Source organism: Simochromis diagramma, unplaced genomic scaffold (genome assembly GCF_900408965.1).
Source record: "Simochromis diagramma unplaced genomic scaffold, fSimDia1.1 OVJJ01000321.1, whole genome shotgun sequence".
In the NCBI taxonomy this organism is placed as follows: domain Eukaryota; kingdom Metazoa; phylum Chordata; class Actinopteri; order Cichliformes; family Cichlidae; genus Simochromis; species Simochromis diagramma.
In genome coordinates this window covers 11,979,651-12,006,582 of record NW_024386772.1, presented here as the reverse complement: position 1 = coordinate 12,006,582, position 26,932 = coordinate 11,979,651, and the positions used below count along the sequence as shown (strand labels likewise).

The window sequence follows — 26,932 nt, the reverse complement described above, 5'->3', positions numbered from 1 at the left end:
TCTGTAGCCTAGCATAAAGCCACTTTTGCATTTATCTTCTTTCAAATGATCATTACACACATTTTTAATGTTTTACCTTTAATATTGCAGTAATAAAAACACGTTGTTTCAGACATTAGCACAGGGGGATAATGGGGAAGGTGAGTATATGTAACACATAACGCTTGACAAGAAATAATACGTATGTCACTTTTGTTAGTAACCAGCTTGAGAAAAACAGAGAGAAAATGGAATGAAAAATATGTTCAAATGATTTATTAACAACAATAATAACCATTATTTAATCATTATCCATCCATCTATTCTCTTCTTATCCAGTTCAGGGTCACGGGGGAACTGGCGCCTATCCCAGCTACTATAAGGCAAGAGGCAGGGAACACCCTGTATATGTTATAATTGGCATCCTATTCTCATGGTAAATGGTCTGTATTTGTATAGCGCTTTTCTAGTCCCTAAGGACTTTACACAACCAGTCATCCACCCATTCACACACTGGTGATGGCAAGCTACATTGTAGCCACAGCCGGATACTGGCGCCACCGGGCCCTCTGACCACCACCAGTAGGCAACAGGTGAAGTGTCTTGCCCAAGGACACAACGACCGAGACTGTCCAAGCCGGGGCTCGAACCGGCAATCTTCCGATTACGTGACTTCCAGCTCTTGAGCCACAATCGCCCCTATCATTCTCATGATAATCATCTTCCTTATTGTCAAATACATGGATAGTTATATATTTAAAGGTCATATAAAGTATATAAATTCTACCCACATAATGCACAGCTTATATAAAAAAAAAATATATATATATATATATATAAATTGTAATGATAATTAGCAGAATACTGATCGATCAGTTCAAACTGTGTCATCAAGTCACATCCACCATGTTTAACAGATGATGTGATATGTTTTGAATGATAAGCCCATCCTTTCCTTAAGATGATCTTGGTTTCATCCACTCAAAGAATGATGTTTCAAACCTGAGCAGACTTTTCTTTTTCTAGATGTTTTCCAGCAAAGACTGATTTGTCACCTGTTGTTCACTGTAGGTGAATCATCTGTATTTAGATTTCAGCAGGCCTGTCTTGAGTGGAGATTTTAGGCATTCCTCATGTCTAAGAAAATCCAAATTGATCATCTTTCTTTTTATCTGATGTCTTTTTAATAAGTCTGTTGTTTATTTTGAGTTTCTATGATGACATAATTCAGCTTCAGCCTTTATCATAGGTGACTTGTTATACAGGGGCTTCAGTTAAGAAACAACAGTAGTCAGTCTGGATCTGGTAAAACTATTAAATATTTGCAAAAACTGAAATGTGACCATTTGAGAAAATGCAACCAAAGGTCTTTAAGATCGCACTAGCCATGATGAGTTGGTGAGTTCTCAGACTGGCCCCATGAATTGTTTATATGCAAAGATACACAACAGGCAGCACATTTAACTCTGTATTTATAACAGACCAAAGGCTTTGTATTTTGTTCTGCACAGCACCAGTTTCTATGACTACTTTCCATCGCAATAACACAATGAGAGGGATTTCCATACTGACATATAAACACCTACGGAATTAACTAATGTTGAAATAAAAGGCCATACATTTGGACATTACCATGGTCAACTGCCCAGTTATTTTGCAGCCTGTGTAAGTGGAGGGACAATGTTTTTAAAAATTCCTGTAATTTACCATATTTTGTTAAATCCCTTGGATTAAAACCTACAGAAATAAACCGAGAATTTGCGTCACCCTGGAAATACACGCATCAAACACACCCCATCCAAAAGCGCAATCTAGCCTATAGTATATCAATGATCGCGCAGCTTTCCGTGACGAAAACTAGCTGCATAATCACGGGTCGCTATAAGTAGACTCGGAAAACGAGGATACAAGCAGTGAGCGGTCACTTCCAATAGGACTTGTTGCTCTAGAGTAGAGGTGCGAACATTCAAGCGTCAGTGCTCGTCATGAAGAGGTCTCCTAAACTCGCGCTCCCCATTGTAGTCATCTCAGTGCTGGTCGCTTGCAGTCCAACGGAGGCATGGTACAAGCAGGTGGCCGGCCCAACCTACTACTCCGTAGGCAGGGCGTCCGGTTTGCTGTCCGGTATTCGGAGATCAGCTTACGTGAGGAGAGAGGAGCCGCACCATGCAGACACTGACGAGTCCGCAACAAACAACGTGTTCTCTGAGATCCCGGCGTCCAGTTCCATCTTGAAGACGATGGTGAGTGGTCGCTTTTTAAAAAGAATTTTAAAAATCTAATTTTCTTTTCGACTAAGGATAGCACGCTTACAGACAAACATAAATAAAATCTAGTGGAAAAAAATTAAAAGTATTGTTTTTATGATAATCTGTTACCGTCACTTCAGTAAGGAAGGAGCTGTCCATTCAGCACCGTTAGACTCTTATTTGTACTTTTTTTAAGCACAAATAATAAAGTTAATAGTTTAAAAAAAAAAATCTCATTTTATAGCAAAATATAAAAATTTAAAGCTTAACTGTGCTAGTCTGTAATCTACAATTTTCCAAATGTTTATTTTTAGAGCAACAACTTTTAAGCACTTTTTTCCACTTTAAATTTTGTGTAAATGTTACGTGCAAAATACCTCAATGGTACTTCCTTAAAAATAAAAAATAAAGATCTTATGTCAACTTACTCAGGTTTCCAGAATATATAAGGTTATTGATTTCGGATGCTCTCTCATGCAGTACCATTTGTCTTTTTCCTCTCTCCAAACAGCCTGTTTGTATAAAAGACATTACACCAAACCTGCAGAGCTGTGAACGCATCCAGGACATCAAGGCTTCATTTCGGTGCAAAGCCGATGTCTTCCTCTCTCTGGACTTGTCAGATTGTGAAGCAGACTAAGCAGCAAAGCCAACAGCTGGGATAGATGACCAAGCATACTTCTTGCAGGACTGGCATTTTAAAACAGGACATTTTAATAGGTGTTGCACTAGAGACGCTACTGTTATGAACCATTTGACCAGAATAAACCTGCTCTAAATTTTTAAGCTTTAAAAGAAATGTATTAATGTTTATGAGTTTTCTTGAATAAAGTATTTCATCCTTGTTCAGTCTGCTGAGGTATTACAGTGTGATTTTTTGCTTGCACCCAAAATTGCAAGCTGAAATGCCTTAGCTCAAGCACTGCAATGACAAGTTAGTGGTACTAAATGTCAACATTTAAAATTAAACATTTCCAAAGTTGCAGTTAACCTTCTGTTGTCAACGAAATGTTGCTGCATGTATATTTTTGGGTTTTTAACAGTAAAAGACAGGGTAAGAAGAAAAGAGCCAAATTATAAAATGATCAGACATGCTTAAAAAGCATATGTTTATTTAAAATGTTATAAAGTCAGAAAGGAAAAAGAACAATTAAATAGTGTTACTTCATCAGATTTTGAAGTTCTAAAAGACAAAAGCACACATGAGAATTTACAGAGAAATTACAGCAATGAATGACTTAAAACAATTTAAAGAGTCTCAGAAGACTTAAACAAGCTGAACAGCTTCTAGGTTCCCCCTCATAATCTGATCAACGACCACATGAAATGCCACCCGTACGCTTGTGGCGTCTATGGCAGTGGTGAAGTGGTGGTACACAGGCCTGTCAGGGTTGCTGTTACATGCTGAGAACATTGCAGTGATATGGTGGGCTGCAGCATCCACATCACCATCAGCACCTATGATAGCAGGAGAAAAAGAATTAACTGCGCAAAGGTTAATCAGTACATTTCAAACCAGGCATTTTTTTGTTTTTCTTCATAATCCCCAAACGGACTAAGAGCTTCCTTTAAATGACCTGAAATGTGGCCAAGACAGCATCACATAGTTGCTGCAAATTTGTCAGCTACACATCCAGGATGTTAGTCTCCTGTTCCACCTCATCCCAAAGGTGTTCTATTGGATTGAGACCTGGTCTTTTGAATACAGTAAACTCAGTGTAATGTTCAAGAAACCAGTTTGACATATCGTTAGCTTCATAGCATAAGTGCCTAAGTCAGTTTTTTGTGTTTTCGGAAAACAAGAAAAAGGATGATGCAGCAGTGGTAGGGGAGTAAAGTTAGGCAAAAATCTCAATTTGACCAAAAAATGACTTAGGCACTTATGCTATGAAGCTAACGATATTATCCTACTGGAAGCAGCCATCAGAGGATTGATACACCGTGGACATTTAGTGACAATACCCAGGTAGGCTGTTGCACTTAAACAGTACATAATTATTACCAAGGGGCCAAAGTGTGCCAAGAAAATATTCCCCACACCATTATACCAGCCTGAACATTAAAAGGCTTTCATGTTTTTTTAATGCCAAATGCTGACCCTACCATCTCAATTTTGCAGCAGAAATCGAGACGCAGACAGGCATCGTTTCCAACCTTCAATTGTCCAATTTTGATGACCCCATGTGCAAGCATGTTGTGCATTCAGAGATGCTCCTCTGCACGTCTTTGCTAAATAACAGTTATTTGAAGTTCTTTTCCTTCCTAGCAGTTTGAAGCAGTTTGCTCATTCTCCTCTGACATTACCCAGAGAACCGATGCTTACTGGATAATTTGTCTTTTCAGATCATTTTGTGTGAAGCTTAAAAATTGTGTGTGAAAATCTCAGAAGATCAGCAGTTTCTGAAATACTCTGTCACTTCAAATCAACTTTCTTCTTGATTCTGATGCTCAATTTGAACTTCAGCATGAAGTCTTAACCATGTACACATACTAAATGCAATAAAATGCTATCATGTGATTGGATGGTTAGATATTGGCATTAGCAAGCAGCTAAATATTAGCGGTTGAGAGTGTGGGTGTGTTGTGTTGCAAATTAATTCTCTTGGAATTGTAGTTCACAAAAAAAAAAAAAAAAATTCTCATAAAGGTTTAATTCCTTCATATGTCTTAAAAAGACATTTAGAAAAGAAAAGTGGGTGGAGGGTTTCTATAATGTACCTTTATAGCTAGAATGGTAAAGTCTCAAGTGTCTTCCAGATTTTAGGATCTTTTCCCGGAAAAGGTCCGTTTTGTTCATGAACAGAATCTGTAGGAGAGAAATAAGGAGTGTTAATAATACAATTATTCCTGCTGAAACCTCTTCACTGGGATTTTCAACAACATGACTCTCAGTCTCAAATATCTACAAAAGCAACTGTTCATACACTTGAGGTCCATTTTAAAGAAAGAAAAATATCTGAACATTCAGCAGCATTAAAATCACTGGTATGCAAAAACCGGTATGCCAATACATGCAAGTTCAGATCCATCCAAATCAGCTACAGTCAGTATGAAGTCATAATTCTAACCATCTAAATAGATTTTCTTCACATTTCTTGTGTAACACTATAATTGGTTGTTCAGTTTTAACACACAATCATGCAGAAATGATTCAAATTGAAAGAAAATTAAATCCTTCAATTGTATTAAGTTCAGGTGCTGATGGCTGATTTTTGCTCATAAAAACAATTTGACATTCTCAGTATGAAAGAAAACTAAACGCAGCGTCTCTCAAACAGTCCTCGCAGCTTCTTTAACTAAATGAAATATCCTGCATCTCAGACTTTGTATGCCTAATATGTATACTAGAAATGAACAAAACAGTCCTTCAGTCATTCCCACAAAGTTTAAAACACGGCACAACTCTAATATCCAACTTTCAAATATAACATTTGAACCCTTTAATCAATTAATGGTAGGAAGAACATGATCCAATAAAGGGTTAAAGAAACTCAAACTGCAAAAACTTACCATGGTGGTTTGCTGGAAAACCGTGTGGATGCAGATTGATGAAAAAAGTTCAAGACTTTCTTGCAGCCGATTCTAATCAGGAAAGCGGCAATTTTAACTCCAACTGAGCAAAATCCACTGGCTGTAGAGATTTCTAATCACAGTTTGTAACAACATACCACAGAAGGATCCTCCAGTAGTGTCATATCATAGCTGTTGAGGGCCACAACAAACACCACAGCTTGAATACCTTCAAAGCAGCTTAGCCACTTCCTCCTCGCACTTTGCTGGCCTCTGACATCATACAGCCTGTCAACAAGAAAAAACTTTAAGCTTTATTTAGAAAAAAAAAAACAAGTTGGGAAATAGAGTAATCACTACCTTTTACATATTTTATAGCTCAAAATTAAATTGCTAAGGCCTTGGTGCTCTGAAATAAAGTCGCCTGAGAACATTTCATATTTAGAAATGATACAATTTATTTAGAAGGAATGCCATTATGCAAATAAGTTAATTAGGAGAAGCAGAGGCAACAATCTGTATAAGTAGTTTTACTTCATTTTTTTAGGTTAGGAAGTGTCTCACTACAAATCAAACCAGCAGCTGACTTGCCTCATTGTGCAGCTCTGGATAAGCACCCAATTCATACGGCAGCGTGCTCGACACTCAGAAATAACATTTCACCCGTTTAAATTATTGGAGCAATTTATCTCAACAAGACTCTGCACTAAGTGAAGTGAAGGGTCTTGGTGACACAGGTAATGAGTTCCCATTTTGGGGTGCTATGATTGCCGTCTTCATGTCAGAGACAATGAAGCATTTACCCCATTGGTCAAGAGTAAGCGTTAACAAGCTGGGTGACAATAAGTTTTAACAGTGGCATTTGACAGCAGTAGTTTATGTAGTGAGGACAGAAAAGCCATCATTTATAATGGAAAGAGGGCTCTTTATGGCTTTTCCCCATCAAGTACAAGAACAGGATCAGAACTAGATATAGACAACTTAAACACTGAGTTCAGCAAAAGAGATGGGACTGACTCAGTCTGCTTTAGCCATATTTGCAGGGCAACAAAATATTCATTATAAAACAAAAAAAGCATTTAAGATCAATTTAAAGACAGAACACAAGACAAGAAAACTTAAATGAATTTAATGAAATAAATTTAAATGAAACCACTGAACAACAGTGATATCATATCACCTGCTACAAAAAGCAGTATGCTTCCTTAATTTGGTGAGATTTTTTCCTGCGTCCATTGCAACTGCATTTTGAGTAAAAAGCTAGAAGCAGCTAGTAGAACCAATGTCACCTCGTAGACTGGTTGAAAACACAAAAGCACTGTGCGATAAACAAGTTCAGAGAATTGAATCTAAACAATATTTCAGTTTTCATTGTGTGCATTCAGATATCAAATTTAAAGTTTACAAACTATAATTTAGTAACTTCATATTATTCATATTTTATCAAGAAGAACAGGAAAAAATCTGAAGGGTGACACTACGGTCCTCGAAGCAGCTACAGTATATAAAATATTCATATTCAAGTCTTGGTATGATTCTGTTTGTGACCCACAGACCGAATAGAATCACAGTGAAGGGAAAGTAGGCAGGAGGCATCATGAATGCCTGGTTATTCTGAAAAACAAGAGTTATGGGAAAGAAAGTTGGGATTTCAATGATTCATAGCTAACTTTCTCTATATTTCTGCTAATACTTTTGGAATATTGAGTGGAATATAGAGTAAAGTCCTCCATATTTCAAGACTGATTCATTGCCAGGAAGCCACCTGCCTTCACTCAGAATTGCTCATGAGGTTGGACAGAGTGCATCTCGATAACCTCAAACTGATATGCAGGAAATATTGATTCATTTCTTAACTTTTCAACAAATAACAGTCACAAGTAGATAATCTATCACTATTTAGCACAGTGTGCTAAAGTTACATTGGTTTTGTGTTAAAAATCTCTGAAACTATCAGCCTTCAGGCAGTTTCATAAAAACTATGACCCAGTAATTTCCACCACTTTAATTCTGGATGCCTTTGTTGCAGTTTATGGCGCTCTCGATGCCCATTTCCTTGACTCAGTCATTACTCGGCTGTCCAATAATGCATTTGTGCACAAGCACACAATCTACAACAACAAATCACAGCTTTCTTTAAAGCATCACTGGTATATTTTATTCCTTTTTATGTGCAACTACAACATTCCTGACATAAGTCATCAGATTGGTCTTTAGTGGTTATGCATCAATATCTAGAGTCCTTTTATAACTACATAAAATGTTATCTTCTAAAGATGAAAGACCTCTAATCTATGTAACATAAAATATTTGTAGTGCATTGACTAATGCACACGGGCTGCTATTTAAATAACAGCCCGTGTTATTTAAATAGTCCATGAGTGTTGTTTCAGCTGCATGTGCGGTTTTGGTCTATATTTGTACACAGCAGCATATTGCAGTGTGTGAGAGCAGGGATTTGATTCATCAGGCTTAAGTTTAATGGCCGATTTTTAATCCAGATTTCCTAATTTTGTTTGTGTTGGAAGAGTGTTAAGGGAATAAAAGAGTTCATTCAGTGATAACAAAGGTTTATGCAAACATGCAAAGAGTTCAACCGTCTCTTGAAAGTATAGTGAGGTAAAATAGTTTTAATATTCACTGAGCACAGGGGAGATTAAGTGGCAAACAGTAAATCTTAAATGTGATTCAGATTTTTTTCAGGCAATCAGTGGTCCACTCTAAAGCACTGTTTCAAAAAATAAAATATTAAATAAAAAAAATAAAAAAAGGAAAAGTATTACAGGTACAGTTATTTAATCTTTGCACTGTCGTATTTGGACTTTGTGTCTTACCGAAACACAGTTTTATCAACTTGAAACTGTGTCTCAATGATTCCACAGGTCCTCACTCTGACTCTCAGAACATCTGCATCTGTGGGAACGTAGTTTGGTGCGATGATTCGACTCATGTTCTCAAAGAAACTGGAGGAAGGGAAAAGAACAAAGGAGAAGGAACATGACTTCAGACTACAAGTCACTGTTTTTTGCCAAAATTTAGTTTGTATGAGATCACACCTACATTGTACATGTAGGTGTGACTGGACATGATACAACCACCAATTGCAGGTGAAAAATGCATATTCCCCAACTGCTTTGGCAATGGTTCTAGAGGCTGCTTGCTATCACTGGGTAAAACTGGTTGCAAAAAAGCCGCTGCACCAAAATCTTAGACTGACACAGCTGCCTATAGTTTTTCATTTTTGTCTGTAGACACTTAGCAACTACTTGCCAAGTGGTAGTAAAGGTGCAGCTTTTATTTTGAAGGCAAACCGTTTCCATTTCCTGTTTGTGTTGTACTACAGCTCAGAGTAGCTGGACAGTGTTTCTAGACAAGTCCATTACTTCCATTTAAAGTACAACAAAGTGTTAGCAACAAAAGCAATCACAAAAATATTTTCTCCAATCAGCTGGGGAATATAGTTTGTTTTTCCCAGCAACAGGTGGTTGCTGGTGGGTGGGCGGATATGCGATCAAGCTTTAGCAATCATTTTCCTAGTGACTGCTATAAAGTCTCCAGCAATCACTCACAGCTAATGGGAGTCATGCCTCATTTTTCATTTCCCCATGACCCATGGTTGCCAGATGGTCGTGGACCACTCTATATCTTGTGTAACTGGGCCCTTCTTCACTTCTTCAGCTTGTCATGTGACCAAAATGGGGGAAACTTAACGTCATGTGGTTAGTAGTCACATGTCAGTAAAACATCAATAGAAACTTCCCACTGTACAGCCAGTTTAAGGAATTGGCAGCTAGTGTTTTTAGCCTTTTAAAATGCTGCTTTGTGTTTCTAAACAGGCCATGTTATTATGGCATATGGTAACTTGTTTTTTTTTATCATTAATTATAGGTACAAACAATTTACTGTTCCATTTAAATTATTATTCCAACACAGCAACTATATTCCGCTGTCAAGTATTTACCAAACTAAACCATTGTAATACCACATACCTGTAACATATTTGTTCAAACTGATTTAGACAAGTGAAGAAAAGTCAGTTCATGATTATTTTAAATTTCATGCTGAGATACTCGCATATCCAAAGTCAGAATAAGTAACAAAAAGAAAACTTTGGAGCACAGATGAAGTTTGAGAACAAGCCCAACTAGAATGCAGATGGAGGAGAGTCTCTGTAAACCAGGCATGGATATTTATGGCTGCAGCTCTCTCACATCCGTCATACTGTAGAAGCGCACGCCGCTCCCCAGCAGTTATTTTTTGGGGTCAACATATGTTAAAGTAAAAGTGTTCACAAAGTCATCTTCCAAAGTAAGACACCCTAGGAACTAACAGAAAAACATCAGGAATTCTGAAGACTCTACTTTCTGCACTTTGAAGCTTCTGACACACAAACAAAATAAACATGCCAACACTTATATACACAAGGAGCTAAAAATAAGGGTTTTAGACATCTTGATTTTAATTCATGCATGTTCCTAAAGGTCCTGCTCTAACAGTTTGAAGCTCTTCTGGAAATCTTGTGAAAGTCTAATGGACAAACAGACTTTATCCAAATTCTGAATGATGGAAAGAAATTGCTGCAATTTTTAAAAGCACATTTCTCCATTCTGAGGTCCTCATCAGTTCACTTGATTTGTTAGACTGTTTTTCTTACCATTTAATAATGCACCAGACAGGCCTGGACAACAGGCAGGCTATTTTATCACCCTGCTCTTACTGTGGAGCCATGCTGCTCACAATTTGCAAAGAATGCAGTTTTTAGTTACGTCATGTTAAAATAACCATTTGTTCCAAAAACCTGGTGACTCTTCAGAATTAATGCTGCTTTCACAGAGGTCCAAGTTACTCGGCCATGTGCTCGCTCACCATACATGCTAGTTGTTAAACCAATCACAACACCAACAAATTCAAGTTGATATAAAGTAGTGCTGATTAGAATCTGTTTCTAAAAAGCAGTTACATCAATAGTTACTTTGTAGTAACAGCAAATTTCAATTTAGCAACATGAACAGTTCATCCGACGCCAAAGCTGATATCAGAAGTCATTTTACACATTTAGGTCCGGGGGGGGGGGGGGGGGGGGGGAGTCAAGTGTATCACAATAGTCCAATCCAACATTTCCGGAGGGAGAAATCAATGCAGGGTCCAGCAGTGTGAAAACATAGACAAAGAGGCAGTCGGGTTTCACGTTATCCTCCAGCTCTCAAGTCCGAGTTCTGATAATGAAGCCGTCACAAATCTCTGAGACTGGCCACATGAAAGAAACTTTATCTCGACAGATCTACTTGCCTTTCCCTCTGAGATAACAGCTTCTATTCAGTCCATTTGTTCTACATTCAAAGATAAAAATTACTAAAGAAATTTCGATTTAAAAGACCATGTAACCAACACTGACCACAGTACACAGTCTTATGGTCTTTAAATAAGAGTAACCTGCAATTTAAGCCAATAAGTCACAAAATTCAAGAGACATCCTAATGAATGACCAACTTACACTCCACTATTAATTCAGGCTGAAGGAGAGGTCATTAAAGGCATCTTGATCTATGCTCAACTATCCAGGTAAGGAACTCCCAGAAAGTTAAATCAGTTTATCTGAACGTAGCGTTTTCTGTAAGAGAAATAAACGAACTGAAGTAGTCACAGTACATGTCTAGATGAACTTTGAGCCATAATTGAAAGAGACATGTTTTAATACTAGTAGTCAATAATAATGCAAAAACGTATGTCATGAACCTTCAAATCAAACATGAATTACAATTTGATTTGTTTATTGGGTCACAGTGATGCATTAAGAACGATTTCAACAATGACTGCAAAACAAACTGCCTTTACATAATAATCAGAATTTAGCAAGCTGCCCGGGGAATATCAGATATTTACTAAATAAAATATCACGCATGTGAGAGGGGGTCTCATAACTGCACTTACAGGGAAAAACAATAAGGCCATTTATTAAAACATATTCCACACTCACATTAACAATTCCCACTTCACCTGATGACACAACACACAAATCATCTATGCTGAGTAGTCATGTAGGATTCATGACATTTTACAGGCTGCAGTTGTAGCTGCCACAGCTCGCTTTTTGTTTTTAACTGAGCATCTACATTTGTACAACCTGAGGACAACAATAGGGAAAAGACACGCTCTGACCACTTCAATAATAATAATAATAATAATAATAATAATAATCATAATATAAATAAATAAATTGTTTTGAAAACATACTAGCTGTAATCTAATATCTAAAAACACACACAGTTTATCAAATCCAGAAAAAGTTATGTCACCACTGAATCATACTCCAAGATAGTGAAACTGCAACTTCATACACATCTTTGGATTCTCAAACAAGAAAACTCAGACATTAATTGTGTTTGTTTTATCTGCGCCACTCTAATTTTCATCTCCCTGGATCTCTGCAAACAGTTTTTTAAATGTGGTCCAATTAAGCCTATTACACAAATGTCACAGAAATCATTTCCTGAGCACAAGTTATTCTCAGCGCTCTCTTTACCGTAGCTCTGTATTGGCAAGATGTGACGCTATGCTTCTTACTGGGCAATTTCCCATGACATTTGCCACCATCAATCATAATTGGTCGTGTTGTGCAACATAAAGTCACTTAATGTCAATCTACTTACTAGAGAGCAGAGTCGTTCAGCCCAAACTCGTATCCTCGGGCTGCAGCTGCTCGGACTCCTTGGTCGGACCAAAGTGCACAGAAAGCATGAGCCATAAAAGGAAGGAGCTCCTGATCGTCCCCTAAACACTGGCTGCAGGACAGGATGGAGCGAGCATGATCCTGATAGGGACAATATTGTTAAAAGGAAAAAAAGAAAGAAAAAAAAAGCAGACACTAGATTTATTTTGGCATTAGAGTAAATACGATCTTTTGCCTCCAATCTGTAACGCCTGGACTCCAGAGTCTTCTACCTTGTTCTTGTTCGATCTATTTAATACTAAATAGGCTTATCTTACTACGAAATTGTGTTTTATTGTATTTTTATCTGTATTTTTACTGTACAGCACTTTGGTCAGCTTTGGTTGTTTTTAAATGTGCTCTATAAATAAATTTGACTTGACTTGACTTGACTTATCTGGCATTTATACGTGAACAGTGGCAGGATATTTTATATGACGATATCTTGGAACACCTATGTATATATGGCCTTAAAATCCATTCTTGCCATCATAATTGTGCTCACAGGCTCATCTAATTGCATCATGAACTCAGACTGTTTTATGTGCTTTGATACTATACATTAAGGTATTTGCATCATTTCATTCTTTGTTAAAGAGTGGATTATAATGAGTCCTCTGTACTGATGCTGTGTTGTGTATGGATAGAGACTGTCATCTAGTGCAGGGAAGAGGAGTTGCAATTAAAATGGACTACAAAGACCTCTTAATCTCACCTTATTCTGCTTGTTAGCAAGGTTTATCCTCAGTGTCCCCATGCCTTGCAGAACAGTCTTCATAGAGGTCAGAAGATTGTCCAGTACTGCAGGCTGAGTGAAACATGTCAAAGACATTTTGTCATTTATCTGCCACCTACAAAGTTGTTTTGGCCTTTAGGCAGGACAGATAACTTGTTTTACCTTGAAACTTATAAGCTCTTGTTGGGAGAATCCATGATTATGGATTATCTTTATCTGTTTGACAATTGTACTCTTTCCAGTCTCTGGAGCACCTGACACATACAAATCGAAGAATTAATTTAATTTTAATTTGCCAAAACGTAACTAAAAATATATATAACTGATACATATATGAATAAATACCGAGCATAAGGATTTTGACCACATTATTCTCCATGCTGGCATGTTTGTGAAGGTCCCGTTCTATTTTAGAGCTTTGGACTTTTGCCTTTTTATGCTCCTCTGCAACATCCTTGTGAAGGCACATTCCCAGGCACAGCTAATGAGAGAGAGAAAACAATATGCAAATTATAATGTATAAGATACACCTTTCACTTTAACACTTCATACTTCATGTCTTCATTTATTCAATTTTAGATAAGAAAACTTATACTGCCCAACTTTTCAACAGTCACTTTTCTTTTTATTTCTTTCATTTTCTTTCCTCAAATACACTATTCAAACCTTTGTGAAATAAGAAAACGGGTATTATTTTATTTCACATTATGCAAACTGATATAGTGAATAATAAACTAAAAAAAAATCAATAATAATAATAATAATAATAATAATAAATTAATCACATATTTATTTCAGAATACTTTATCAATCCCTCAGGAAATTATTATGTGGGTTACAGTAACAGACTAAACTAATTAAGTAACAAGTTACAAATTTAAGAAATAGCACTAATATATACAAATTGCTCAATTATAAATATCAAGAATATTGACAAGGAATATTACAGAGGTGGAATATATATGATTATATATATTTATTATAAATAAATGTGATAAATACTTTGGACCACAGAAATATTGTTTAATAATATTTTATGTTTCATAAAGATAATTTTGTAATGTTCGTTTTATATTTATGTCAACAGGGTTGTCACAGACAGACAGACAGATGGGCAGGCTTTGTTTGGTGACACGTTTTTAACAGTTTTAAGAAACATTTCAAATATTCAAAACAAAAGTTTCTATACCTTAATCGTTATATTTTACATGCATTTTAGTTATCAAGTTGGAACATTCTTTTTTGGGGGGGGGGGGGGCGTTCTCAAAAGTTAGCTCGTATTTTTGAAAGAAAAACAAATTAAAATTTTGAGAACTTTTTCAACAACCACGTTTACATGTCTGAGGACGTGTGTAATTTATACAACAAACATAGGTTTTAGTGTTTAGTGCATGGGTTATTGTAAATCCAAAACTAGGAGAGGAAATACCCCGCAATTAAAGAATGACTCGTTTTTTCCCCTCTAATTTTTTTGTGTTTTGTGTATGTGTGTGCGTGTTGGGTCACTTTAGGATAAGTGATCGCAGTTCAGCTAACAGAAGAGGCGCAGAAGAAAGTACTTTCACTGCCGCCAAATGTCTAAATGGGTCAAACCAATGACTGTATATTCTATTTTTAAGAGGTCTTGAGTTGTTTAAATGAAACGATGACTCACCTGCAGTGGGGCTGGCAGTACAGTTAGACATGAAAACATCTCTGCGTTGTTGCTGGTCACTCTGGGATGGTGATAAACCGAAGCTATTTTTCGTTGGGGTGATAAAAACAAACGGAATGGCTAATTGGCTTTAATTAGGGCCACGTGCGTGCCTCTGTCTTTCAGAATGCGCGCCGCGTTCATGCTAGCTTTTTCTTAGAGGGTCACGCGCTACACCCAACTAAATAAGCTATAGGTACTGACCTGTATGCGGTGTATTCCTTTAAGGCTGAGGTGAGCTGTTCATTTTCCCAAGAGGCCACTTGAGAAATGAGTGTTTGGCTTATAAGATTATACAAAGATGAAATTAAGCACATTTGACTTATTGTCGTGAACCTCCGCAGCAGTCCCAGTTTCTCATGTGGACCTTTGAAAAAATGAATTGTCCACTCCTGCTTTAAAACATCGTAATTAGTAATGATCAAAATTAGAACATGTTCTTATTTCAGCTTCATGCCTCCAGTTTAAATGTGTTTTTATCAAACTTTCTTCCACAACATGTTTTTTGAAAGCTTACAGCACATTGCTGTGCGCTAATCAGCTGCTATTAATAATCTCAAATTAACGGTTTGACATTTAGCGAACTCTGTGTGACTCAGATGTGGCAAAATTAAGATCAGATTATCTCCTTCTGTCTCTCTAATCAAAGGTCACTTCTGTGTCCAAAACATAACTCTACCCTTTTTATAATGTGACTAATGTGCGGCTTCATCATCCGCCTCTTAAACTAAGGAATCAAATTAGAGGTGAAGACAAATCACACAGTGTGCATGAAAGACAAAGAAGACAGCAAACAGCTTTTCAGAATAAATTCTTATTATCAGCAATAATATACTGCAGCCTAATCGGTTTCTGCAGCATATGTAACATAAAGATTATAGCCTATACTTAATACATTCCAAACACACATACAGACATATCATTATGTTTCTGAAACGATGCAAAAACATCTATACAGTAATTAATGGAGAGGAGGCGAGTAAAATATACATCTACAAAAAATATATAATTTAATCCTGTTTGATATAGAGACAGACGTTAAATTGAGACTGCACGATCAACTCAACAACTCTGAGCATCTGCCATAGTCTTCTAGTTATACTGTGAAAGCTAAAGGTTTAAACAGTATATCAGAATAAATGTGTAGCGTGTTGGTTAAAAAAAAGAGCTACTGCACACAAAAGTCCAGATGTTCAGTTCAGATCTCAATTATGTGCATTTTTTAAGTTTCGAAAAAGAAACGGAACAAAAAACTAAATTAAAAATGTTTCTTTAAATTCCGGAGTAGTCAGTGTTGTCTGAAACAGAATCTGGTATGTACAGAAAAGAGAAGCAATGAGATTTATCTCCTGATTCTCCAGTGTTTTTCAGCGTCCTCCATGAGCCTGCGGTCACTTTATAATACACACAGACACACACAGTGTAATCGATTAGTTGTGAGGCTAGCCCACTGCTGGGCTAAACAGCAGCATCTGTCCCGCTGAAATGACAAATCAAATCACATCGCAAGATCTCACACTGCATATGCCCAAGAAATAAGATAAAATGCCTTTTTTTAAATAGGAAAAAAGTATTTTGAGAATTAAAAATGACATAAAATAGACATTTGAATATATAGTGACATCTTCCTCCAAACTTTGAATATATCTTATCATTTGCATGTGCGATTGTTGACTGACACAAACATATAATTGCATATGCAGAACATGTTAACAAACCCTCGTAACACACTATATTAATACCTGATGATCCCACAGCAGGTTACGCCACCCTCGTCAAAGAAGGGGCTGCTGTTAAGACTACTGATATTAGCCAGGATCAGGTGTGGAGGGTGTCATAGCACTTACAAAAGGGTTGATTATAATGTACATGAGTTTATATTAGTTGAATATGTCACTGTTAGCTGGAGGTGCCTACAGCACAGCCTGTGCTCTTTCTTTAGTCTTTTCCTCCTCTAGTCTCTTCATGGCTTCGATCACTGCAATCTCTTTGGCCTCTTTCTTCTGGTTCCTCGCCTCAAACAGCAACCTGAGTCAAGGGAAAGTGTAAGTAATATATAGTAAGCCTAGTTTCAAACAAATATACACTCATTGGCCACTTTATTAGGTATACCTGTTCGACTGCTCGTTAATCGAACTAATGTAACTGTAAATGTTAACTAACTCCAGGTTAAAAGATACCATGATTGCATCAAGATGTACGATAAATTTACTACATCTGATTGTTTTACCTGTTTTTGATTATCCTTTGCACGATGGCGTCCGTAGTGAGGCTGTTCCCGCTGTCAACAGTGCGCAGGATCCCTTTTCTTCTGGGCTCCTGAGTATTAAAGGAAAAACTGTAAGTAAACACTTATATATGTGTTTTCATAAAAAAAATTAAAAAAAAATCGCAGCATATTTGTGGGAGTCTTACAGCATAAGGGTCAGATCCATCTTTGTCGGGATATATTTCTGTCTTTCCGTGGCAAACGAGATCCACCTGTGGAAATTAAGTCACGTGTTTCACTGTATTACTTCTTCCTGTTACCTATGCAGTGATAAAAGTTAATTATAGCGTGTGCACGTACCTTAAAATGATCCAGCAAATCTTTTGTGACAGCAAACGGTGCACCGATCACCACTTCTGACACATACTGTAGAAACCAAAAAAAAAAAAAAGAATATAATTCATAGATTTATAATCAATGAACTTTCATTGTTCTGTGCTGATTGATAAAGTTTAAACAGAACTTACTCGACAAGCCAGGACGCTGAGAGTCCTCTCGTGGACATTCATGATGGGGTAGTTTTTCCCTTTGTAGCGATTCACCTCCTGAATGATATAAACGCAAGCATTGAGAAATCTCAAAAGGAGGCAGTAAATGTCTCACAAAGATATAGAAATACTGACCTGATCAAAGTGTAGCCCCACTATAATGTAAGGCTTTTCTGCAAGCTTATGCACGGCTTCCAGAAAGTCCACATGGCCAATGTCTGGTAGGAGACTAGTCAGGAATGCATTCCAAATACTATTGCGTAGCAACTGTTTTATGATTTAAAGGGGAAAAAAAGGTTTGTGTATAATAAATTCTAGCAATTATTGTGAGGTTAACAAAGGATACGGAAGAGATCAAAGGCTCCTGCCACATAGATTATAGTTTCTCCAGGTTGAGGCTCCTGGCCTGAGGCAAACTGGATGATTTTCTGAGATGTCTGAAGGAATTGAGACACCCCTGTCCAGGGACTATGGCCCTTCTGGTCAATCAAGAAAGAAGAAAAAGAAGTGTAATGTGACAAGTAGGAATACAACAGATTTACTTCAGTATAGCTGGTAGTATTAACAGGGACTAGAAAGTATTTCTCTGATGCTACCTTTTCTTCAGTGGTTCCATTACAACTCCAGAATTGAAATTTTCAGACAGACACTGTGTCTACTTTTACAATTAGGCTTAAAACTTGTTCTTTTGATAACGTTTACAGGTAGATGTTGCTATAGGCTGAGCCTGCTGTGGGACTTCCTGTGACGCCCTGAGCATTTCCTCAGAACAGATTGCATTCTGTTAAAAGGGGCTTCTTCATTCTCGCCATTACCTTGCTGACAGGACAAGTCAGATTTGGGGAATTTTTTTTCCTATAAGACACTAGGGTCCTTTACCTTACAGCATAAAGTATCTTGAGGCAACTGCTATATAAATAAAATTGAACTGAACTAAACTGAGCATTGCCCCTATATATGAGACCAGAATTAAACTTGTGCTGCATCACTGCCACCCAGTGGTGTAAGTGGTCAATGTCACCTTTGGTCAATAGCAGGCCTACAAATCCAGAATGCATTTATTCATTCCTCGCCAAATTCACAGCATTACTCTTCCACTCTTAAATGTGGAGAGACCCTCTATTTCTTTGAAGCTGTTTAGAGCCACAGCATGCTGGCTCTGAGTTACTTTCCCCATCCAAAGAACAGAAGTGGCATTCAGTATTGACTGGAAAGGCCTTCCACTTGATTACAAAGTGGGTCCTAAATCAAAGACCTTTATTTAATTATCTCTGACATCTGGTCCAAACACCAAAGTTTGCTACTTAAATAACAAAACAGTTAAGTAAGAGGAAGTCAAAGAGCCAGCAATCTTTGGTCAAACACACCCAGCTGAAAGGCTTGACTTTGAGCTGAAGTTTTGATATGAACTGGCTCATAAGGAAACCATCAAATGAAGTAGAAAATTTACTTACTTTTCCAAAGTTATCTGTGTGCTCCTGATAGTCTGAAGTGTCCTAAAACAGCAGATAGGGGAAGTTTAGCTTTGTATTCTGATCTGAGCTCATACAGAGAGAATCTGGTGATACTCACAATGTTGCTGTGGTGGGCTTTGGTCATCAGCAGCATCCTGCCAACTAAGTCTGTTGTTGAAACTCCCTGGGTTCGCTTGCACTCCCTGTAACATCACGGCACAGTATGTAACTTTAAAAAAAAAAGAAACATCCCACCCTGGCTATGCTTATTTGGAAAGGAAAACTCACCTGTACCGTCCTGACTTCTTCACCTCTTCATATGTATCTTTTCCATCCACAGTTAATGTTATATCGTCTGAAAGAACAGCATACATGAGTTCTTCTCTAAACTTTAGAGAAATACAGCTGCCTACGACTCCAGCTACGTGTCTAAATAAGGGCGTAGGGCGATGATATTCCATACCTCCGTGCACACAGAAGTCACAGTTGTACTTGTCGAGGGTTTCAAGGGTGGTGACATAAGGAGCTCCTTCCACGACCTCGTCCACCCATTTTATGGCCCGCACCATCTTATATCTTTCTTCCTGAGTGAAGACTGGGGGACCCTTGTGCTTTGAAATCTCACCTTGCAAACAAAAAATAAGTAGAGTGATTGAGACACTCGCAGCAGATGTATTTCTTCTTAAGTTGAAAGAAAGGTTGCTGCTATCTGTGCCGGCCCTGACCGTCAAGGCATTCTGTGTTATCACAATGTCAGAGTGCCCCAGTGCACTCTGTGCACCACAGGAGGGTGGGGCACAGCTAAGGCGCCCTGCTACTGTCACAACAACTCTTTCCAAGTGCAGTGGATGCAGCTGGTGCCTGACTGGTAATGACAGGACTGAGGAAGATATACAAGCCCTGCAGGTGCTATGGTAAGGAGAAATAGCAGAATGCATAGTATAAGCTAGACTATGCATAACAAATGCAGACAGAGGATTTCTGTTACACATGTACATGTGTAAGGGACACATATATGTGTACATTATTTTGAGCCTTACTGTCTGTGTGTACTCCAACAATGAGGTAATCTCCCATGGCCTTGGCCTGCCGCAGCTGGTTGGAGTGGCCGTAATGTACCATGTCATAGCTGTAAAGGAAAAACACATGAAGGAAGAGTATGATTACTCACAAAAGCTCCCTTGTAGTCAGGTACAGTGTATAGAGCAGGGGTGGGCAACTCCAGGCCTCGAGGGCCGGTGTCCCTGCAGGTTTTAGATGTGTCCTTGAACCAACACAGCTGATTTAAATGGCTAAATTAGCTCCTCAACATGTCCTGAAGTTCTCCAGAGACCTGGTAACGAACTAATCATGTGATTCAGGTGTGTTGACCCAAGGTGAGATCTAAAACCCGCAGGACACCGGCCCTCGAGGCCTGGAATTGCCCACCCCTGGTCTAGAGGGATGAAGTAAAGCATCAAGCTTGAATTAGAGCAAGAAGATCTGGCAGCTGTTCGTTGCATAACTCCTCTTCAAAATACCATATTTCTTTTATTATTCCTCGTCATAACAAGTAAGCCAAGAACTTTTTGGTGAACCAGATAAATACGTGATCGTTTTAATTTTGAAAACAACAATGTTGACTATCTTTTGAATCTTTTTTTGGATCGTCTTTATGCCCTCCGGATTAAAGTGAAATTAAGCGCATTAATAAAAGGAGTTTTAATTCATGGATTATAACATTTGAAAAAATACTAGTATGTATTTATACATTTACAAGGTTCTTTTAATATAAATCAGTTGGTATCAACCACAAACATATTTAATCAAAGTCTCAAAAATTACAAAGAAAATGTCAGTGGGTGTGTGGTTTCGCTTCCTCTTCTCCCCTTGCAGGATGCCATCTGTACATAATTAGATTAACACATATTGGACACTAAGATTGTAACACAGTAATCTAGCATAGTGATCGAGAACAGATGGGCATTAGGCCTCCATTGCTATCACTACTGCCAACAGTTGACATCCTGTTTTTCTTTCTGATCTACTCTGAATGCGATATGTTGGCGCTGATATAAACAACGGAGTAAGCATGTACTCTGATGAAGGAAACTGCAGGTAACACAGAAAATGAACTGAGGTGGATTAAGATTAAAGTACGTTAAATGAGCCGCTCCTCATTTTTTTTTATGTTTAGCTTCTACTGAGCCAAAGGGGTCTTAAGCAATAGTTAGCAATAATTAGTTTGGCAACTTTTAAATGTTTCTGCATGACAGTAATCCCCCCCAAAAAACTCCACAATAAAAGACTATCAGTTATAGATTGACATTCCCATTACCAGATTGCAACATTATTGAAGCAGTGTGGGATCATCTTGATGGACAAAAGAAAATAACATTATTGTATTTTATATAAACTTTTTACACTATTGTATTACACATTTGCATTCTCATGAGGAAATCCCAGAACAGCACTATGAATAGCATCCTAAAAAAATCAATAAGAAAACAGCTCCGCCAGGGCAGAAACAGATCCCGTGTTGTTCTGTGATGTCAGTCTACACAGCTAGGCTACGAATAGCCTGCACTGCACTGAGCATTGACAAGAAATTATAAAAAGTAACCAGAATTTTGATCGTGATCACTGCTCACTAAAACCGAACACACACAAAAAAACTCATCAGGAATAAATTTTGTGTTTGTGTCATGTGCTACCAATCTGCGGAAACAGGATCAACGTGTGCAGGCGCTGAAGGAACAGAACTGGCCGTGAGAAAGTGACACGGGAGCATTTGGAGGTGAATGATATGAGATGAAAACTGAGACCCGGACAGTGACAGGAATAATGCTTTTACAGGTGCTAAACTATCTTATAACATGTGACCATATTCCTCTTGTATTTTTTAGGAGTGGATCATCAAGCGTATCACTGGAGGATGATGAAATATTAATTAGTGTACTCTGTTAGAAGACACCCAAACTGCACCTAAGCTTCTCAGTATGAATAACAAACATCTCTGTACAAAAGTGTAGAAAATAGTGGATCCGTAAAGATCATCATCTTCCTTTGGTTTAAATGGACTCTAATGCCACAGTGTATGAGAGGAGATATTAGAAGTATAATACCTGAATAAACAGTGTTACATACACTCACTCGTATGGACACGAATGTTAATTTTGAGCTGTTAATAATTTCTTTGAACAGTTCTTTTTTCCAGGGTAGAAAAATACAGCATAGATTTTTGATGACTTCAGAGTTGTGTCAACACAGGGTCAAAAGTATAAATACAGTCAAATAACTTATTAGTGGTACTGAAGGTTCTATAATGTCTTTTAACTTGACAAGTCAAGACCTATTAACTTCTCGTTAGTGAACATGTTTCACTAGAACAGGCAGTTTCTTTTGAAAAAATTCAAATTCAACTAAATTTGCAGCTGCTCACGTAGGCATGTTTCTATGTGAGAAGCTGCAGTGATGATGACTAATCTACTTCTCCAAATGCCTTCTGGAGAAACGGTTAATTATCAGACAAGACAAAAATTGAACTGTTTGGCCACAATGACAGGGGTAAGTTTGGACGAGTAAAGATGAGTACCACCGTACCAAATTTCATGCATGGAGGTGGTAGCATCGTGCTCAGGGGGTGTTTTGCAGCCAGTGGTACTGGTACATTGCACAAATTGAATAAAATAATGAAAAAAACTCCCTCCAAATTCTTTAACTTTATCTCAACTCAGCAGCTAGATGGTTGAAACTTGGACAAATTAGTGTTCCAGCGGGATAATGATTCTAAACACATCAAAACTTGTTTTAGAATAAAGTAGGCTATCACTGAGCTTCTGAAATGGCCTTACCAATGCCCAGACTTCAACTCTATTGAACATTTGTGGACTAGACTTAAAAGGCAGATCTGTGCCAAGAAACCAATCAATTTAAATGAACTCTACAAATTCTGTCAAGGAAAGTACTCAAATCTCCAACCACAATTATAGAAGAAACTTGTTGATGGCTACCAGAAGCATGTGGTTAACGTGTGACTTGCTGAGGGACATTTAGCCAAATATTAGTGGGGCTTTATGTATATATTTGACCTGCATGTGTGCATACATGCATAGAAAGTATGAAATAAATGTAATCTGGCGCCCAAAATATAAATAATTAAAGATGTATAGTGTACAATCATTACATGCTGGAAAAAGAAAAGTTCAAAGAAATCATTAAATCCACAAAATTAACAAAATTGACATCCATGCCCATGATGAGTGTATGTAAACGTCTGATTACAATTTATGAGGCTGACTGATTAAAAATTCAGTGGTTATCTCTCAGGACCAACAGTCTCAGATAATCCTGGGATGAATGAACACACCAGTACTTTACAAAGGCTTTGAATAACCACTTTACAGTCTTGCTTGTACCTCAGCAGATAGTGGAAATAGACTTTACACTCTTCCTTGATGATGCCTGTTTGACAATTGATCTTTAGCCCCGGTCACCTTCTTTCACAGTGACAAATAAGAACAGAGAGAAACAAAAGGGAGAAGAAGACGGTGCAGGGTCAGAAATATCTCAGCAGTTGAACTGAATGTGCACTTTCCTTGGACTTTTTCCTCACAAATTGCTGACACAGCAGGATATCAGTAGGAACATGGCGATGTACTGTACAGTCAGCCTTCGGGGAACAATGTGCTCAGTGAGAGGCACGGCCGCACAAGCTGTGGACGGCCTGAGCAGGTGTGGGCTGGAGGGGTTAAGGGGGTTAATGACAAGAGCTCTGTTGGCATTGGCTCTCTGTGCATGCTCACCCCACCGGTTAATATTCCGGCATCCCAAATATTCTGCAACATACCATCAAACAGCTACACAAAAATGGCAGGATTTCTACAAGAGAAAGCCACCATAATCCTTGCCTTCATACACAGAAACTCAAAACATCTATTTTGCCGCCGCAGCATGACACCATCAAAGTTCGGTCTTTCTACCAGTGGAGACATTTGACAGCAAGCTCAGTTAATTGTGCTATTTGTAGTGAAAATGCCCATTATAACTACAAACAAACACCTTCATCATATGGCTTTTTTTCATTATATTTTCACACATTTGCGGAGGTGACAACAGCTAACATCAGAAATTTCTTGTGAAATATTTTCCACTTCATCAGCTAATGTTTGCAGCTCTTTTTAAACATTTTATCACATTTTCTAAGAACTCGGACTTCAATACAGAGTTCAATATGCTCCCTGTTTATTCTTAAGCTACGGACCTTGGTGCGAACAGCCACGTTTTTTTCACACGGAGGTCAATGGAATGGAAAAGGCTGGGCTGTTGTCGAGTTTTTCAAATTCCATGAGAACCACAAACAAAATTCCATCTGCATCCATTGTTTCTGGGATGGACATGGATAAGTCTATAACCCCTCTAATACACCCATAGTTATATAGGAGTATGGATTAATGCCAAATGTGTCTTTTACTAAAGAAACCTTCAGCAATCAATATGCAACTTTTTATGTTCTGTTGAGCTGGCGATGGCAAACAGATATTCCCAGCACATGCTCTGAAGGGGAGTTAGCTTCACTGTGAGCTCACCGAAAAGTGCCAAGGTGACATGTCTGAAATACTAAAAGGCTGACCAACAACCATGAGTGCTTCTAAAATAACATTTTCATACTTCAGATTCACACTGAACACCTCTGTGCTCGTTGCATGACTGGTTACGACAATTAACTGTGACTATCAGAGCTCAGCTGCTCTTACTGGAGGGCTAAGTGATTTACTTGGATATTTTAACACCACCAGCTTAATTAAATTATTTAAAACCAGAGTTACTGTTTTACTTCTCAGTCTGACTGTTGTTTGTGTACTGTATACTGTATATATCATATTTAAAAGTGTGACATTAGAGCTAAAGAAGCAGAGCAAGCAAAAATCGAACTTTGTGCTGTCATGTACGTTTGCTGTTCTGCAAGACAAGAGCTACGATTCATATCTGTGATCATATGAACAGAATGCACAAATAATGATATCATAAATCAGATATGATTTTTTATTATTCCATTACGTCACACAGAAGCAGACACCCCGTTTTACAGCTGTCATTAAGGAGGCGTTAGTTATTCCGAGTCAAGATAAGGATAAGTGTCCTGGGATGTTTCTCTTTTAATTGCCTCTTACCCAAACTAAGGCACATGTGATTGTAATAAGCGTAATTCTTCAGGTTTCTCAGAGAAACTCTTCACTTGCCTCTTTTTGCCATTTAATACTTTACACACACAATTCCTTTTTCTACTCCATAGAAAAAAAAATCTTTAAAATGAAAGTAAGATCAATACCAACTGGTCGCTGCTACAAGACCAGTAAATACACCTAGTAATGATAGGAAGTCGCAGTAAACTGTAAGTAGATAAAATAATAATCAATTAACTACTTTGGTTTGTCCTCTTGGCTTCTCACATGACCTCTTCAAAATCCAGCATAAAGTGAACTACTCTACAGACTCTGGTCACGGTTAAATGGTTATGAGCAAAGGCAGCTGCAAAGATCACATCTGTGCTGATGTTCTAATAATGTCCTTACTGAGAAGAGCACTAAAACTGGGCATGATGACGTGATTGACGGATAGCAGGATATACACTTTAAGCAGCATCCCCACTCAAGAAGTTGTGTGCATGCTGATACCAGTGAAGAATGAAGCAGCAGCGCTGTGAGCGTCCTGTAACCTGCAGCAGGCCTGTCCAGCAGCAGGTATAATGCTGCCACATCCAATGAAACGTGCTCGATGCAAACAGTGAGCATAACCATAATGCCGTGGTATCTTCATCACGCATTTAAGAACTCACCAGCCATCGCACCACACCCGGATTCTTCGCCTTCTCTTCTCCGGACTGCAAGCTGTAGCGCCCGGGGTCGTGCCTGCGTCTTTCCCGGCTGCTGTGTTCACTTGGTGATGGTTGTGGTGATGCCCGTTCTTGATCATTGTGGATGTGCTGACTGTGCTGAATTTGCAGCCCGGAGCGGGAGACGGACTCTCGTCAAATGAGGCGGTTACCGGACCGTGTCGGTTCGTGCGTGTCCCGTTTCAGCAGGACAGCCGGTGTCTGTATCAGCAGCGGCGAGGCAGCAGCAGTAGTGCGTTGCGCCAATGCCTCCTCTACCGGCGACGCAGAGACGCACGACGACCTTTGCGTCAAGCTGATCAAAAACGCGGATGAACCAGAGAGGAAAGGAACACCATTAATAAAACCCGGTGTGTCACATCGCTGCGCGTTGGTTTTATTTTGAAAAATCTGGCTCACAGCTCCACGTTTATTGAGGCTCACTTGACAGAGGTCTCATCGTACGATGGTGCCGCGTCCGACACATTGTTACATAATAGCGGCGTTTTCCACCGTCAGGTGACGAGATCTGGATTCCAATATAAAATAGCAGCCTCTGCGTCTTTGATGAGCGGAGAGGTCATGATAAGCTTTGCTCTATATCTCCAGTACACTTTGTTTTGCTCACAATTATCTCTGCATAAATAACAATAATTATAATAAAGGTAAGGATTAAAAGATTTTGTAGACACTGTAATATTTTATTTTTTCCCCATTAAAATAAAAAAAAAACATTTTTAAATAAGCTATAGCAGCCAATTTTATTAAAAAATACGACCATCTGATTTCATAAATCTGTAGTTTACTCAAATTTCAACTATTTCTTTTCCCCCTTATTATCCTTATGCATCCAAGCTCGCTAAATATTGCACTTTACAGCTGTTATATTTATCATGGTGTCATCTGTTCATTCCACTTTGATGATTTTAGCTGTGGGTTGTACTGTGTCTAATGACTTGTCCAAGCTCATTTAGCAGGGGCAGTATATCAAT

General features: G+C 38.2%; 3 protein-coding genes and 1 long non-coding RNA gene across 5 annotated transcripts; 2 read left to right on the top strand and 2 right to left on the bottom strand.

Moving 5' to 3' along the window:
• The first annotated feature begins 1,075 nt into the window (after positions 1-1,075).
• LOC120744897 (neuropeptide B-like) lies at positions 1,076-3,223 on the top strand. Its single transcript, XM_040049499.1, has 2 exons — positions 1,076-2,222; positions 2,740-3,223. The coding sequence occupies exons 1-2, from the start codon at positions 1,965-1,967 to the stop codon at positions 2,866-2,868; spliced, it is 387 nt and encodes a 128-aa protein (XP_039905433.1). The 5' UTR covers positions 1,076-1,964; the 3' UTR covers positions 2,869-3,223.
• Positions 3,224-3,312: 89 nt separating this feature from the next.
• LOC120744891 (guanine nucleotide-binding protein G(o) subunit alpha-like) lies at positions 3,313-14,975 on the bottom strand. The gene is made up of 10 exons (XM_040049487.1): positions 14,838-14,975; positions 13,529-13,664; positions 13,346-13,437; positions 13,163-13,255; positions 12,389-12,549; positions 8,573-8,701; positions 5,897-6,026; positions 5,739-5,810; positions 4,947-5,034; positions 3,313-3,686 (listed from the first exon to the last, which is right to left on the bottom strand). The coding sequence occupies exons 1-10, from the start codon at positions 14,874-14,876 to the stop codon at positions 3,496-3,498; spliced, it is 1,131 nt and encodes a 376-aa protein (XP_039905421.1). The 5' UTR covers positions 14,877-14,975; the 3' UTR covers positions 3,313-3,495.
• A 568-nt stretch (positions 14,976-15,543) lies between these two features.
• Positions 15,544-26,217, bottom strand: LOC120744875 (ethanolamine-phosphate cytidylyltransferase-like). Of its 2 annotated transcripts, XM_040049469.1 has the most exons (13): positions 25,905-26,217; positions 20,128-20,216; positions 19,551-19,712; positions 19,376-19,442; positions 19,206-19,290; positions 19,088-19,129; positions 17,980-18,112; positions 17,769-17,851; positions 17,613-17,690; positions 17,446-17,511; positions 17,292-17,357; positions 17,107-17,195; positions 15,544-16,904 (listed from the first exon to the last, which is right to left on the bottom strand). In XM_040049469.1, the coding sequence occupies exons 1-13, from the start codon at positions 26,039-26,041 to the stop codon at positions 16,790-16,792; spliced, it is 1,212 nt and encodes a 403-aa protein (XP_039905403.1). In that variant the 5' UTR covers positions 26,042-26,217; the 3' UTR covers positions 15,544-16,789. The 2 variants fall into 2 exon arrangements, with proteins under 2 accessions (XP_039905403.1, XP_039905409.1); XM_040049475.1 differs by lacking the exons at positions 20,128-20,216; positions 25,905-26,217 and adding an exon at positions 20,259-20,344.
• Positions 17,144-23,781, top strand: LOC120744909. Its single transcript, XR_005698490.1, has 3 exons — positions 17,144-17,216; positions 21,797-21,863; positions 21,973-23,781. It is a non-coding gene; the product is annotated as an uncharacterized LOC120744909 (long non-coding RNA).
• Positions 26,218-26,932: the final 715 nt, after the last annotated feature.

What these genes read in the sequence shown, in the direction of transcription:
- LOC120744875 (XM_040049469.1), bottom strand. Translation starts at nt 26,041, where the DNA reads ATGATCAAGAACGGGCATCACCACAACCATCACCAAGTGAACACAGCA. An exon ending in AGGAGCCTTTGATCTCTTCC is followed by an intron (nt 17,852 to 17,979) that starts GTATCCTTTGTT and finishes GTCTCCTACCAG; the next exon opens with ACATTGGCCATGTGGACTTT. An exon ending in ATTTGCTGGATCATTTTAAG is followed by an intron (nt 17,358 to 17,445) that starts GTACGTGCACAC and finishes TAATTTCCACAG; the next exon opens with GTGGATCTCGTTTGCCACGG.
- LOC120744891 (XM_040049487.1), bottom strand. Translation starts at nt 14,876, where the DNA reads ATGTTTTCATGTCTAACTGTACTGCCAGCCCCACTGCAG. An exon ending in TACTGCCAGCCCCACTGCAG is followed by an intron (nt 13,665 to 14,837) that starts GTGAGTCATCGT and finishes CTCTCTCATTAG; the next exon opens with CTGTGCCTGGGAATGTGCCT. An exon ending in GGTCAAAATCCTTATGCTCG is followed by an intron (nt 13,438 to 13,528) that starts GTATTTATTCAT and finishes TGTATGTGTCAG; the next exon opens with GTGCTCCAGAGACTGGAAAG.
- LOC120744897 (XM_040049499.1), top strand. Translation starts at nt 1,965, where the DNA reads ATGAAGAGGTCTCCTAAACTCGCGCTCCCCATTGTAGTCATCTCAGTG. An exon ending in GTTCCATCTTGAAGACGATG is followed by an intron (nt 2,223 to 2,739) that starts GTGAGTGGTCGC and finishes CTCTCCAAACAG; the next exon opens with CCTGTTTGTATAAAAGACAT.